This window comes from Botrytis sinoallii, assembly GCF_014898435.1.
Source record: "Botrytis sinoallii strain Bc 23 chromosome Unknown BSIN_003, whole genome shotgun sequence".
NCBI lineage: Eukaryota > Fungi > Ascomycota > Leotiomycetes > Helotiales > Sclerotiniaceae > Botrytis > Botrytis sinoallii.
Window position 1 is genome coordinate 1,620,024 of NW_024066030.1, and position 16,510 is coordinate 1,636,533.

Genomic DNA, 16,510 nt, shown 5'->3' on the forward strand with positions numbered 1-16,510 from the left:
TTTTTAATACGACATTAATTCAAACTTTCACTTCAATTCGCTCTTTCTCTGTGCATCGACACAAAACAATCTTACCTTGGAGACGATAAGCTCTTCGAACACACATATCTTTTCAAGCAGATCAAATCTTGTAATTTGGTGAGTTTACTAACTTTACTACTGCAACTCAAGATAAAACATTTGGATTTGACCACAATGGAAGGCTAATCAAAATTTTCTAGGCCCTTCGACCGCTCCATTTTTGGCACTTTCGTTACCATCGACACTCATTTCTTCACATCACTATGCCATTTTAAGTTACACTCTGGGACTCTCAACTGCCGTAGTTGAATACTACTTGAACAGTACTATCCCACATCCTGTGGTATATCAGGACGGTCGATCGACATCAAAGTGGGCACGAGGGATTTCAGAAGATTGCGATCAGATACTGAAGATTATCATAACAATGAGTGTACAAAACACGCGCCCGCTAAGTCGACGACCTCTAGGAGAAGCAACTCGACGAGTCAACAATAATCAACCAAGTGCCACCAAACTGCAATTGAAATCCACACCAATAAATCATGATAGTCTACGACAAGATGGTTTACTACAAGTTTACAACCAGGCTTCTGCTTCTCCAGGCGAACAATATTCATACCTTGACAATACTCGAATACCATCTCCTGTCTCTAATGTCGTCAACCCTAGGCTATCTGCTATATCCAAAGAAGCTGCGACGGATTCAAAGAGAAGCTCACAGATTTCGACCGCATCTTCCGCTACTTCTGATGGTAAAAATCTCAAGAAATTTATTGGTCCCTGGAAGCTAGGCAAAACTTTGGGCGAGGGGGCAACGGCACGAGTACGCCTTGCGAAGAACAGGAATACACATCAAATGGCGGCTATCAAAATCGTTCAAAAGAGAAATGCCCAAATGTCCCAGGCGGGAAGTCTTGCAAACCTAGAACGCTTGGATCCGCTACATGATGAAAGCGATGGAGTGCGAAGAATGCCTGTAGGCATCGAGCGAGAGGTGGCAATCATGAAGCTTATTCAACACCCAAATATCATGAAGATTTACGATATTTGGGAAAACCGCACTGAAATGTAAGTCATATTATGAATCCAAAGCAATTTTAGCCTCTAACAGTCAATAGTTATTTGGTTCTTGAACATGTTGACAATGGCGAGCTTTTTGCTCAAATCGCAAACAACGGAAGGCTGGACGAAGAGACTGCAATGAAGTATTTTCGACAACTTTTGAGTGCTCTAGGATACTGCCACTCATACAATATTTGTCATCGAGATTTGAAACCGGAAAACATTCTAATTACAAGCACTGGGGACATCAAAGTTGCAGATTTTGGAATGGCTGCGCTGCATCAGGGTGCAGATCACAAATTAAGAACTTCTTGTGGAAGCCCACATTATGCTGCACCAGAACTGATTGGTGGATTCAAATATCGGGGAGACAAGGTCGACATATGGAGTATGGGCGTGATTCTCTATGCCAGCTTGTGTGGACGACTGCCATTTGATGTTGAGGGTGTCGGCAATGATAGGGCACGTCTCAATCCACTACTCAGCAAAATCCAAAAGGGGGAGTATGAAGTGGCACCAGAATTTTCCAAAGAAGCAGCAAATTTGATATCCAGAATACTGCAAGTGAATCCAAAAGAAAGGATTACGCTTAATCAAATCTGGAAGCACCCCGTGGTGAGAAAATATGACTATTTGGACAATCTTGGTAGCGGCCAAAGCATCCCGTCCCTTAGTCTGATCGACTGTGCGCGGCCAGTGTCACGCCGAAGTGATATTGACAAGGATTTATTAAGGCAACTGTGGTCTATGTGGCATGCATACTCCGAAGAACAACTCATCGAGACACTGTTGAGCGAAAAGTGGGTGGTTTTGCTAATTTTTTACTTACTAAATATATGCTAATAACAAGACAGACCCAACGAACAGAAGCGCTTCTACACTTTGCTACTGAGATACAGGGATTCTCAACTTGAAGACTACGAACCTGACCTGAGTTATTCAAACAGTGACTACCATCACATCAGACCCTCGACACTGACAAAGACGTATTCTACTTGTCACTTCCCACCACAGACAGGAAGCAGTCATCATCGCCAACAAGCTTCCAGGTTTACTGTGGTCAGTAATAGGTCCGAACACACTTATGATCCTTTCAATGCTTCAAGGCCACAGCACCTTGATTCACTCAGGTCTGACGATCAGATCAAAGTCACTGTTCATGCTCCTCAGAATGAAGAACATGGCCGATACCGTCAGCCCTCTCGACTGTCAACATCAAGGTCTACCAGCGATCGGGGTAGATTACAGAAGCCAGTATCTAGAGTATATGCCTCTCGCAGTTCGCTTGCAAGCTCTACTCGAAGTCGAGGAAGTGCTCCCTTCCGTGCTACCGTTGGTCACAAACGTGGTGTAGAGTTCTCACATATTAAGAGACGATCATCAAGTAGTCAAAAGATTATGTCTGCAAATGGCCCATTGACTTCTGTGGGAGAGCAAGCAGCGGGAGCTGATGAGAGAGCCTCTCTACGACCTGCCATTGAAAATTCTACCTCAACACGCTACATCCGATCGAAAAAGTCACAAGCAGGTAGCACAAAGGTTACTACTACTATCATACAAAAATCTGTACGGGGTAGCCTAATATGGAAAGATGATGTCCGTCAATTGAGTAACAGCTTGGCCAAAGACTGCGATGAAGCGTTCAACAGAACATCCGTCGTTTCTTCAACTAATTCCCAGAACACATCGCGATTTTCAGGAAATTCAAGCGTGGCTTCTCGCGGTCCTTCGCCTATGCTTAATGTGCCAGCGAAAATTCAAACGCTCAGACACGGATCTTTCGACTCACGGCCATTACCTCCGCCACCTGCTAGATCGGATTCTGTCAAAAGGGAATTGTTAGAAGCACGCAAGCAGGCTACACTACGCATGGCTTCTGGAGAAGATTCCCCTGGATATATTGATCGTATGGTATCACACATTGACCGTCTTATACTACCTCCATCTACATCCCCATTGCTTACACGTCAAGATCGCCGCGCAGTTTCTGCACCCGCAGAAACGAAACAGAAGAGTTACACCCGGCCATTGCCTGCGATTAATGAGGCATATGGAGATGAAGCATCCCCTCGAAAAGTCGAATCTGACCGCATCGCATCAGCTCCTGAACCTCGTACATTGAAGAAGAATTCCAAGTTTTTCAACGAAAGAGAAACAATCCGGGTGGTTAATGCTTCCGCGGCATCTTTTAGCCCTGTTAAAGCTCCAGCCCCTCTTACGATTAGGAAGAAAAGCTCACAAGGCGGCCAGACAAAGGGACAATCTGGACCAGAATCTTTTGACAACTCTCTCAAGAACCAATCTTCTGGTCAGGGATTGCATCACCAATATTATGCCGGCTCCAAGGCAGATGTCGGACCAGAATTATCTCGTATTGATGAAGACTCCAACCTTGATGATCCATATGCTCAGGATAGTAACGCGGGAACGATATTGAAAAAGCGATCAGGTTGGTTTAGACGCAATTCCAAGGCCAGTGATGAAGGCGAATCCAGAAGTTCATCGATTGTAGGAAATGATACTTTATTGTCCCAGTCATCAAGCAAGAGTGGTGGTCGAAAGTCAGAAGCAGAAGATTTTCCACCGATTCCACCGACAAAGAAAAAGGGGTCCATTCTTGGTAGGCTCTTCAAGAAAAAGTTACCAAAAACCGGCATGACTGTTGCTAGTGAGTTAAATTTAAAACATTTTGATGTTGATGAGACTAACAGGTCGACAGCACATGATATGTTCGACGAGGAGATGAGTATTCAAGATTCTATTGCAGATTCCAGACAACAGAGTCGCCAAAATCGTATTAATCAGACCACACGAGCACGACAAATAGAGCCTCAACAAAACTGGCTAGCCAAGTTGTTCCATGTAAAGCCCGCTTCGAAATTCATCTGCTTCTCCGTTTCGAGACGTACAGCAAGATTGGAGATTGCCAAGGTGCTCAAAGACTGGAAACGATATGGCATTAAAGATGTTCAGGTTGATAAGCAGAGGAACATAGTCTTTGGCAAAGTCGGCTCAGAAAACTGTAAGTCTTACTCGTGAGTTTTCCACAACATTTTACTGACATCAAATAGTTTTGAACTTGAAAGAGGTCTCATTCGCCGCTGAGATATTAACGGTTTTCGAACATCTGGACCGTGGCAGAAAGATAAATCTCGCTGTAGCACGAATCACACAGGAAAGAGGTGCGGCAAGCAGCTTTCATAAAGTTGTAGAGACTTTAGATTCCGTCCTTCAAGTTCGTGGAGTTCTCGTCATGGACGAAGAAAAGAAGAGAATGATGGTGAGAACAGTAAACTCGATGATAACCGACACCGTTATTTCTTAAACCCGAACTCGTGGCGTCCGCCAATTTTCGATATTCTATATCGTTAATAACCCCCAATTTGGACATTTGCGTATGGGGATGTATCTCTCTACACTCGCCCAAGATTGGACACACTTGAAATCCAGGTTTACCACATTGCAGTATTTGGATGGCACCTGCTTTTTTTGTAGATATATTTTGTTCAGTATAGTGAATTTCTTTGGCATTTTCATAGAGTGGTGGATATTCGAGTTGCGTTGCATGAAGGAGTTGTAAAAAGTAACTTAATATTCTTCACGCAGCCGCAAAAAAAGGGGTAGAAATTATGATAGACGGAGGTCAAAAGGCGGTCCGAGTCTATTACCAAAGAGAGATGGAAGAGCGTTAAAGATGATTAATTTTCTTTTTACTTTCGAATAGGGGAAAATGTGTTCTTTTCGCTCGTGTACTTAGAAAATCTGATTTTTTTGATTCATGTTGATGGGTATATGTTCATGCTTTTGGTGATGTGACTTGTACAGCTGGTATATTATGGTAAAATTCTTTCATAGACATGGTGAAATCCGTGATGATGTTTCCCCCTGGAAATCCTACATAGTTATACATAGGTACGTATATATATACCTAGGTATGCATAATCAAGACATCTTTCACATGAGAGCTTTCATTCTACGCATCCAACGGATTCGACATTGGTTTACTGGAGGGGACTTGAAAGGTGAATAGCTTTGTGTTGTTATTAGGAGAAGTTCCTATGGTAGCATTGTGGAGTTGATATTGGAGTTATATGTTCTCGTTACGCATCGAGTGTCGTGTATTGTGTTACTGCCTCCTACGTAGGTGGGTGTGTGATGCCAATCCCCTCATTGGGAAAGAGAGATGCTGATCGTCATGGGATTGAGAATATGATAGTCTAGGTACTTGAGCAAATGTTCTTGAAGGTGATAATACTACCCAGCTCCCGATCATCGAGGATGTTTTTCCCACCATAGATGGGATTTTATATTACTCTCAATCTTATTATGCAGACTCGCCGAGTCAAAAGTAGACACACTCGAATAAACAACAACGATCTACAAAGCATTCCACCAACTCCACAATCATGCATACTATCCACCCAAGCATATCTCCACCACGAATTTCCATGCTCCAGGTTAATGGAAGCCTTGTAAATCCAGTCCATCCCCATCCCACGGCATCCGCCCGTTCGTTCGTCTCCGCCCCAGAAACGCCACAAACCCACAAAAACGGTTATCACGGCAATGCAATGCATGTAATGCGGTTCCCCATCCGAGCCCATCCATCTATCCTATATGGGTAATGGCTACCTAGGTAGTAAGTATACTATATACCGGAAAGGAAAGGTCATGCACATGGGAGAGAGACAAGGCGGGGAAAAAGGGGGGGATAATTAGTATATTTGTGAATTTTCCAATCCTTGGGATTCTTTCTGCATTTCATATCATATCGTCTTCACTCCACTAAAATTTGACTTTGGGGAGAGAGTTCTAATGATTAGATTCTGGGGGTATGGTACCTGTCAACTAAACGTACCCTGTGGCGTGATGCTTGATGATTGCTGCATGCACGTTTCCGTCTGTAGCATACCGCATCGTAGCGTAGCGTACTGTACCCCAGGATGGAAGATTTGGTGGAATTATCGTATCTATCATATCATAGCGTATCGTATCGTATTGTTGCATCTTGCAAGCACATACATATATACATAGATACATAATAATAAGGCTTAGTGAGAACTAATGTGTCGGGACCCGGGATTGTAGTTTATCATAGGTAGGTCCCTACCCAGGAATAGCGGCCTAGCAAAATCGATGGCTACCTAGGTAGTTGTATGTAAGATTACCTACCTAGAGATCTTATCTATTGCGGTGTTTGTTTTGCGGGTATTTCTTCATCTACCTGTGGATGTTGTGATTGGAGATTCTGGGATTCGGTCGGTTTTTCTTGAGGGAGGAGAAAGGATTTGGATGAATGAATGAACGCCGCGACTTTATCAAATGATACCTAGGTACCCGTGGACCTACCTACCTAGTTCCAATTTGTCTCTATGTTACGCCACGTGTGGCGTAGGTAAGTCAAGCCCACCTGCCTGCACCTGCAACCGACAACATCATTCGGCAGCTTAAACATGAAGTGATCTTCTCACACAAAATCGAATTTCGAAAGACAATTATGATTCAAGTTTCGAGTGGTCTACACATTATCAAGGCAACTTCCCCATTGAAGGTGCTGTTCTGGAATTCTTGTGTGTAGAAGACAATAGACTGCGGGTGTTTGGAGTGGGAAATATTCAAAAGTCCTGTCGGGTTGATTTTGACTACAACAAAACAATGAAGAGCGAGGTTTAAAGAGCTGCCTTGACTTTTTGGGGTGCTCTTCCTCCCATTTCGCTGCAATGGCTATTTCCTTTTCCTTTCGCTCAACTAACGCGTCGTACAAATCCTTATACACGCCACCGGCCTCGACCAAATTTGCCGGCACTCCTCGATCGTAATCAAAAAACACCACATAACCTCTGCAGTCAGCCACAATAGCCTGTTTCCAAAGTGACCATATTAATGTCACCCCAAAATAACGATCGGGTAAAACCTCAGTAATATGGTATGCAACAATAAGCTGGCTTACAATCAGTCTGGAGCCAAAAACATCCTGTGCTAGTAACATACCGAGTCTGGAAATTTCACAACTCTCTTGAGATCAATCGTGTATGTCTTCACCATAACACCGATGTGTTGAGTATCTAAAAGATCCTGGAATCTTTTGCCCAGTTGTGCTTCGAACGACTGGAATACCCGAAAGTTGCATGGGTTAACATAATGCGGATATGCATGGTTTTTGACATGTTTGAACGGATCGTGGTCATGGGACCAATTCACACCACATTCTCCCATAGTACTGGAATCATAACCCATAGCGATGGCCATATCTACTGCCTTCTTACGAAGAAGGGAGTAAGCAGGTCCACCATCGAGGCTTTGATACGAGGAAGCCTCCAAAGCGGATTTGAATTCCGGGATAGGAGCCATAGACAAAATTAAGATCCTAAATTGAATATGATGCAGGTTTGTAAGAGAAGATCATTCTGGAATCTCCTTTTACATATGCTTTTTTTCTCTTCAATCGAAGCTCAGTAGTTTCGTCGGACAACAAGCGTATTAGAGTAAGCAGACGTAGCGGCACGCCGCGCCATAATTTGAATGCAAGTTCGTGGCAAAGAACTATTGCTTGCCAGATTAGGCAACATACCCTGAAGTGCTTTCGTTTGCTTGAGGGGTCAAGGAGATTCCCCCACGTTTTTTTACATCTCGCCCTGGTAATATGAATATGACAGACACCTTTCTGAACGATTCTCATCCCCTTCTCACCAATATTTTCTTAGGTTTAGATTGAGTTCATGCGCTGGCTCGGCACAGATCAGAGCTGAAAATGACGACCTTTCTTGAACCCCCCAACGAGGAAGCCAACATGCTTTTACCCACTGTCATTGATAGTAGAGCTCGTCTTGAGCCGGACCGGCTCTTCTGTGTTCTCATCAATCCAGACAAGAAGGCTGGGATCACTACTAGCATGGTGTCATACGGCGACTACGCCAACTCAATCAACAAATGTGCCTGGTAGATTGAAGAGACTCTTGGAAAGAGTTTAGGTTTAGATACATTGGGATACTTGGGTCCTCCAGATATTCGGTACACAATTGTAGCCATACCTGCTGCGAAAACCAATCAAAAGGTAATCAGACGACTCTATCATCATGGCCAAATCTCAAGTCTGACGGCTAACATTATACAAGGCTCTCTTGATTTCCGTTAAAAACTCAGACGAAGCACAGCTCAAACTACTCGATACTACAGAGTGTAGGGTTCTCCTAGCTGCGACAGATCTTCCTGCCATCAGTACCTCCTTTAACATGCTGTCAATCAAAGGTAATCTGCGAATCATTCCCTTTGAGGGGGTTGAACATTGGATTGGGCAGTCGAAAGTCCCAGAATATCCATTCCTTGCTACTTTGAAAAGTGAACCAAATTGACCCTTTGCGATATTGCATACGTCTGGATCAACAGGTTTGTCACGTCATGAGAATATTTTAGATGTCACTAAATGGGAATGGCAGGTCTACCAGAGCCTATAGTATACATTTTTGGAGCTCTCACAACCTATCGCACATCGCTCGAGCACCAGTATCCCCCTCCATTTGAGCCACAAGATTTATTGCATGTAAAATGGTCCTTCCTCCCTCCGTGTTCGAACTCCCTAAAATCCCAGGAATAATTTTGTAAAAATTCCTGTCTTGAAACCTCAATATAGATTATTCACAATAGAACCTGCCTTCGCCCAAACATACTTCGACAAACGAAATACACCGAATTTCATAGTCATTTCCCTCTCGCCCTCTCCTCTCCGTTTAGTGCCGAGAAAAAACAATAAACAAGAAGCTTTTAATATCTCATTGCCTTCCACCAGCTACACTTGTAGAATCTTGATCATTTCAATTCTATCATCCAGAAGCTAGACACAACCTATTCCACGCAGAGAGTACAGGAATCTGAGTTCGAAAGACGTTCGGTAGTTGAACCAAGATGGATAAAACAAAATGTGAGTATTTCTATATACACCTTTGATTGAAATTTGGTAGTAAGGCGTGCTACATGTTGACAATATATCCCGGAACTTTCGAAAATAGCGAATTTCTCCGCAATCGAGATCAAAAAGCATTCATCCTTCTTCTGAGCATTTTAACATTCTTGCAAGGAGTAGTTGCCTAATAGCCCCCTAGCAAAGACCTAACATAAAATACATAGTCGGGCTATGATTAACAGATATCCTGTTAAGAGAGACTCGTGGAACTTTCCCCGACAATCTTTTTGTGAAATATAAAGGAGCCCTTAATCTCACGGCCACCAAATCTCCAATATGGCTTTTGGTATATTCCAGTTCCTCGTCGAATATTATGCAACTTTTTGATGCTTACTTGCTCCGAACCCTCTTTTTATTGTGAACAAAAGTCCGGCTTAGCAAAAACATTCCAGATTCAAAGATCATTGTTTAAAGTCATCTCGGCTTCATAAACAGAACAAGATCTTGCTTATTCCTGTACTTAAGCTAAAAACGCTCTTCATTGTATACGCTTCAAGCCGGCCGAGAAGTCCAAAATACTGAAAGTTTGAATTCATCGGACAAATGAAGAACGGGAGAGAGGGATGGGGGAAGAAAGCTTATGATGTGCCTTTTTTTTCCAATCCAGATTGTGCCACAAAAGAAAAAACATCGGTCGCGCATACAAGGAATCATGGTTTTCAAACAGAAGTCAAGAATGGGATTTGAAGTAAGTAGTGAAATATGCATTTATCTGATCGATATTGAAACCTCGGCGCTATATGATTGTTATTGATATAAATCATTCAGTGCTGCAAATTCCTTCACGGAGATATTGTGAATTTGAAGAGCTTGAAGATGATGAAGATCGGGTGGTGCCAAATTCCGAGGAGTGTTGATATATTTATGTGGGTGTGTCGTTAGCTTCGTCTGCATGCTCACGCTTATTTTCTTGTTCCATGATGCTTGGTGCTTGGGGTGTGAGAATAGCTTAGCGAATGAGGCGAGAATGAAGAAGATGTGAGAGAAAATGGAATCGATGCCAAATCATGGAAGTTGTAGGTCAGTAGAATAGGAGATGGAAATGGATATGGTAATGCAGCGAAATAAATTCATATTAATTTGTTCAATACTTTGTGAATCCCTTTAGTAAGACGGGAAAGAAGGAGAACTACGACACTCTACCACTTTTACTTTCTCCGAGTCCATCGGATCCATTGAATTGAGCATAGATTTTATCTTCGAGTACCTAAGAACAACGACTGCAGTTCGAACGCACAGTGTTCATAGCTCATCCTCATCTGCACCCTAATTTTTCTTCCAAATATATTAATGTTATGTACTAGAAAGACACCTATATACATATGGCAAAACAAGAAATTCAATTCCCGTACAATTAATAATCGTTGCTTATCATCTCGTATCGGGATTCCCCTCACGAGTGACTATTGATTGCACAGCCTCAGACTGCCCAGTGACACACTACCTAGATATGTACATCAATTCCCAGCAATCTGGCTACGGTTAGCGTGTGTGCGTGCGTTCAGACTCTTCTCACCGGCCGTCATGGGTTAGAAACAAAAACTCTAATAGGTAGCTCAACCTAAAATTTACGCACGCGGTGCGCGCTTGTCAATTCAAATACTTTGGGGCATGTAGCTCTGACGGGGATTACCTAGGGGTGTACGTCTAGCTTGAGACTTGAACCGCGACTGTTTACGTGCAAACGCTGAATTGTTGATTGATAACGACGCTAGCTCCGGAGGCGACCGTAAGAAGAAGAAAAAAGAAGATGGGTACAAATCCAACCTGGTGGTTCGATAATCTAGATCTCACCACGTTGACAATGGATTTGTGAGGAAAATCCATGCACGAGTGACCAGGGGAGGCGAAGTCCCGACGCTGAATCAGAGCTGCCGATGGATCTACTGAGATCTAGACCCGGACTATCCGCACGGTGCATGCATGAAATTTAGTTTCGAAAGTGTAAATGCTAAGGAGTGAGCAAAAGGAAAGCGACGACTTACACCAGTAAGCTCGGGCTTTCTCCAGATTGTGTCTTGTTCGGGGTTTTTTTGGTGTGTTCGGCGTTTTCGTTAGACTTTAGCTGGCAACACTATCGTGAGACTAAGTGCAAATACTCACAAGCGTGCGTGTAGACACCGCACACGATGCTCAACACGGGGCAGTGCAGGGACATAGCAGAATTTCCAAGTGAAGAAAGTGGACGTGGGTGCGAAATATTGGGGTAATGACAAGTTGATGCATGCTTGATACTACATCCTTCCTAGCTAGCGGCCACGCCGAAAGCCTTCTAATGCCAAAAACAGCCATCTACCGGTTAATAGGCTTTTTGTTCCTGTGCTAGTCAATAGTATGAGTACCAGACTGGTGGATTGTTGAAGACGTGAGGCAAGCTGACTGGGGGAGTCGAAGTGAAATTACATGGGTGGATGGTATGTGACATATCTAGCCCAAATCGTTCCATGCTTTGCAGCAAAACGGTTCGGAGATATATCGTTTTGGGAGTTAGTATCGGCCTTGTTGATAATTCTTCGATATTTGATGGGAGTTGCTAGTTGGGCATGATGATACGATTCTGAAATTTCCGTGTTAGCATGACAGTTTGGCACGTCGAGAAGCGCTTGGATACAAAGCAATAAATACACTTATTCCAACTAGATGGGAATTTTCCGATTGTCGTTCCCAGTGACCAATCAATGACAAGAATCTCCTCTCAAGTTCCGACAGTCTGGTCGAAGCGGTAGTTTACCGCACTGTCTATTCCAGTCTTGTTTGGCGGTTTCGTTAGATGTTGAGGTAGCGTGCCCGAAAGGAAAACCCTTCACTTTGAAAGCGACAGACGGTCTGAGTTGAGGAAATTGGATATGTAGTGTGATGTGATCGATGACATCATTGACTATTTGAAAAAGAACGAAAAGTTCTTCAACGGAGTGTCTTTTCGGCATAACCAGAAGAACAAGTGTTGACATCTTCCTTGCAAATTGTTAGTCTCGAGTGCTGGAATGGTTGTTTCGAGCTCACTTACTATGTGAGCAACATCAAATTTAATTACACGAGACTAAGGAACCTGCGGCTCACTGGGCACATTGATTGCATTCCAATTTCTCCCCTTCGGGTAGCTGCTAGCAAGACCACAAGTCAATCAGTTGAAAGAAATGGTTTGTCGCATCTCTCGCCCTACCATTCTTGGTTCATTCACAGAACTGGTCTGGCGTAATGTCATTGACAGGATTCCGGATGCTCTCTGGTAGACATTCAAAGAATTGTGTAGCCACAAAAGTGAGGCCATTTTCTATGTCACAAGGCGTTCCATCGAAGGAATGCATGATCATTCCACCCGTTATATTCAGGGGGCAGGTAGCAAGCCCAGACGTGTGAATTTCGCACCTGCACTTGCAAACCAAATCCCCCCTTCTAATAAACATTAGGGAGTGAATGATCTGGAGCCCTGAAATAGGATGATGCGCGTCGGGTGAAGATTTCGATTTTCGATTCCTCCTTGAAGCAAGTAGCATATGACACCCAATATCATGTCTTCACCGTTATCAGCCCATTCCACCACAGTCAGGTGTTCCGGAAGGCTTTCTACCGCCCTCTGCAAGTATACACGGTGCGGCTGACTTTTGGCGTTCCATTTGAAATATGAGACCGGCATTTTCCTTTGAATGCATGACCCATTTGGAATGTGCTACATCATGTTAGCAAAGTGTCATAGGATAGATTTCATAATTCTACAAGACGGTGCTAGTGTATTTTGAACATGTTGAATAGAAGCGTAGCATTATCTCGGAAACATAGAATACAACAACGATGAACCTTGAAGTGCCACAGTGACCATGTGCATCTGTCAGTGTCTCGTCCTTTCAGCTTTTCCCCCGCAATTAAGCTGTCAATCCAATGCATCTCATGATTTTCATCCGTAACAAGAACGTGGGTTTCTCTACATTGACATGCCAGTGAATGGTGGCTTTCCTTCTCGCTTTCGCTCTCCCTTCTTTCTTTCACGTTGAAGGCGTACAAAGGTATCCTTCAGTGAAAGAGTGTGACGGTAACATCGGGATATTAATTACAAAGGTAAACTAATCACCTAATTCACAAGTTCAGAACTAGTTCAGTAGTACCAGTCCAATATTATTCGCAGCCGCAAATGTCATATCATAAGTACCAGCCAGGTACCTTTGTAACCAATCCAGCGGCTATATTCTGTGTCCAATGTACTTAGGAAATGTACCTATTTCCAGTAAATTCTTCAATAATCTCCGATGTATTCGACGCCTACTTAGGTAACCAAGCAAATCAAAAATTTGTGCCAACGACTAAATTCAGTATCTCAAATGTATCAACCGACACAAGTCTTATATCGAAGGAGATCATTGGGGGCGAAGGAAAGCGGTATGTAATTAGACCCCTCCATCTGCATCTGGGCTTATTTGCCCCAGAACATATCCACAAGATTGCAGCCTAGAAGCCATAGACATTCAGTACACATGGCATTCCAGGATGCGTCTATGACATCTCGCCATCAAAGCGCTTCTACAGTGCCAGAGAAAATCTCAAATCTTGTACTACCATCGTGTGAATCCTGACCTGTAGTTAGCAAATCATTTAGAGTCTAGCGCCAAGACATGCTCTTGCTTATTTTTATAGGGAAATGTACGCGGCTCCTCAAGCAATGTCGAAAAAGTCTGCGGCACTAGCAGGGAATCATAGACGATTTTCATGTAAGTCTTCGGAGCTCAAAGTTTGGAGGGGTGGTGTAAGGCACGCTCGCAACAAAGCATCCTGTATGTAGTAGGTTAAATTGTAATGTATTCAGAAGGATTCCGAAATGCAGTGGTACGTGACGGGCACTCCCACGATTTTTTCCTTGTCAATCTTCTGGAAGGTCCATGGGTATAATTTAGAGTATCTGTAGAAAAGCCATCGATGGAAAAGGTGGAAAGCCACCAGATGTGGGAAAATTCAAAAACCACATCTGCCACACCCGCTTTGCTGGGAAGGGCTGCTGAGAGAACGCATGATGAATGGCATCGCTTATGTCTCCATCAAACCCTTCTATTTACCATGCATGCATACATACATAGAGTAGGTATGTAAAGCATGCAGTGAGAAACTGCAATGCAACAGCCGGGTACCGAATGTGTAGAGGAGAAGCGTGTTGCAGTTACGAATGTAAGCTGAAAATTCCTAGGGATATCGATGTTGTATATTATAGCGGATCCATAGTAGCTAGATAGGTATGGTCAAAGGATTTTCGATTTGAGTGGGATTTACTGGTAAGATAGGGCAAGTAAGTATTGATGTACGATAATCACAACAAGCATAATGGTAACTAATCATCCTACTCGTATCATCCTGCTCTTGGTAGTTAGTCATTCAATAGGAATGCATTACGGTTCATCAATATCATCATTTGCCCCAAGAAATGAGTTTATTGGCATTTCCCCTCCTCCAAACAAAAAGAACTGATAATCGGGAGTGGGATATGATGCAAGCAGAGTCGATCAATCGGATCAATCCAGACATTGATTACCTCCAATCTCGAGAATGTTGGTGATACGAGGAAACGGGAAGTTTTCCCCCTCCTGCGCTTTTACGTTAGGCATCAGTATTCCAGGGTATGATTCCGGTTCAAATGGAGAAAGCCAAAGCCCGTCTTACTGTTTTGATACTTCAGGACTTGCATCGTGAGATCGTACATGCCGAAACAATGAGACGAAAGAAGCGCAAAGGGGAGTATCCAACGGTCAAATGGTCACTCCCATCCAAATTGGAGATTTCCCGTTTCCCTATCCCCCGTGAAATGCGAAGATATGCTTGTTCGCTCTAGGATTAATAAGGTAGGCTGATCAATACTTGATTTTACTTAGCTTTCCCATTTACCCCTTCATTCACCCCGGAATTGAACGACCACCGTACCTGTTGGAACCACTGTAGGGGTAATGATAGGGATGAGCCGTAAGCCGCGATGTGTAGCGACCGTACCCCAAAATTAAACCTGAAGCCCCCATAATACTATCTATTACCATCGATCGTTCGGTCGGTCGCCTCTACCGTCGGATGATGATTGTGGAAGTGGATAGCGAGAAATGCTACCCAACTCATATGTGCACATGCGGATGATGAAGAATACCGGGCGTATACCAGTGTTGTAGATATTCAGGTACTGTGCTTCGAAATGTGGTACAGAAGAACCCAAGAACCATTGGAGAATTCCACAAATCTATCTTCTCTTGATGAGAATAACCTTATTGGTATTTTGGAGGGGGTTACTGTGGTACCTGCCTTGTATGGATTTTCTTGCGAGGTGGTGTGTACACTTTACTTTGACATTGGGCAGGGTACCATTTTCAGTTGATTGGCACTGTACCCTACTGCACCTTCATAAGGACACTTTGATCTTTTCCGTCCTTACATGGTACTTTTATATACACACATCACATATATCACATACATTCTTCTCCTTTTCCATTCCATTCCAATCCACGAAAGAATCTGAATATCTACAAAGTAAAATACCTCATTCTCACATCACATCGAAGCTCAGACTCATATAAGATAGACAGTATCGAAATCGAGTTGTAAACATTTTGAACACAGATTCAAACAAACGGTCTAGACCCCCATCTATCACATCACAAACTCACCAAACCCCAATCAGGCAAAATAAACGATTCAGCCAATGAAACATTTCAAAGGTCACCGAGCGAACATCGCTGAACACCGATCCTGTCCTGTATATCAAATATCTTGTATTTTGGGAGTTGTCTGCGATGTAGCAGCTTTATGTGCTCTCGCTAAACTCAGATTTCCTCGTCTGAAAGGGTATGTCTAGCGGGTTGAGCTGAAGTTCAAAGTCACGCATTAGATTGTGGTATAGTATAACAGTCTCAGGGTTATCTATTTGTGTTTACTCGGTATGCCAAGTCTTTTCGATAGATTGGGGATATTTGGTTGATGGGTATATGGACGTTCGACAGAACAGCAGCTGAAATGTATTTTAGGACCATTAAATGCTGCCTGATCATAACGAGGTCATCTGAGTACTCTGAGGGGACATGGAGAAGGGAAAAGGTTATTTTGTTCATTGGTTTGAAGCGAAGGATTTTTTGTCGTTGTTGAGTTAGACCAAAGAATTGGATAAGAATAGATGTATGTCATCAAGTCACCATAGATATATATCAAGTCAGATACTAAAATATGTCGCAGCGACGATCTACACTTTTAGAGGATTACCACAATATCTGACCCCCAAAATACTCATCATCAGCTTGATGACTACTCATTATTCATGAATCCTATCGTCTAGTGAGATCCAACCCATATCCATATCCAAATCCAAACCCGTTTCCATTTTACTTTGCTCTTTCAAACACCACCACCACCTCCTCCAACCCTTCTCCCCTACGCCAATCCCAGCAGTGAGTAAGCCATAAAAAACAAGCTTACATGGAAACGAGGATCAATGTGGGTGGTCCCCGA

General features: G+C 43.2%; 3 protein-coding genes across 3 annotated transcripts; 2 read left to right on the forward strand and 1 right to left on the reverse strand.

Moving 5' to 3' along the window:
- Window positions 1-448: 448 nt before the first annotated feature.
- Window positions 449-4,411, forward strand: EAF02_002177 (uncharacterized protein; the record flags this gene model as incomplete). The annotated part of the gene is made up of 5 exons (XM_038898225.1): window positions 449-1,092; window positions 1,143-1,886; window positions 1,941-3,754; window positions 3,806-4,108; window positions 4,158-4,411. 5 exons carry the CDS (start codon window positions 449-451, stop codon window positions 4,409-4,411), a joined length of 3,759 nt encoding a protein of 1,252 aa, XP_038761917.1.
- A 2,193-nt stretch (window positions 4,412-6,604) lies between these two features.
- EAF02_002178 (uncharacterized protein) lies at window positions 6,605-7,437 on the reverse strand (the record flags this gene model as incomplete). Its single annotated transcript, XM_038898226.1, has 2 exons — window positions 6,605-7,027; window positions 7,078-7,437. 2 exons carry the CDS (start codon window positions 7,435-7,437, stop codon window positions 6,605-6,607), a joined length of 783 nt encoding a protein of 260 aa, XP_038761918.1.
- Window positions 7,438-7,837: 400 nt separating this feature from the next.
- Window positions 7,838-8,438, forward strand: EAF02_002179 (uncharacterized protein; the record flags this gene model as incomplete). The annotated part of the gene is made up of 3 exons (XM_038898227.1): window positions 7,838-7,981; window positions 8,030-8,140; window positions 8,202-8,438. 3 exons carry the CDS (start codon window positions 7,838-7,840, stop codon window positions 8,436-8,438), a joined length of 492 nt encoding a protein of 163 aa, XP_038761919.1.
- Window positions 8,439-16,510: the final 8,072 nt, after the last annotated feature.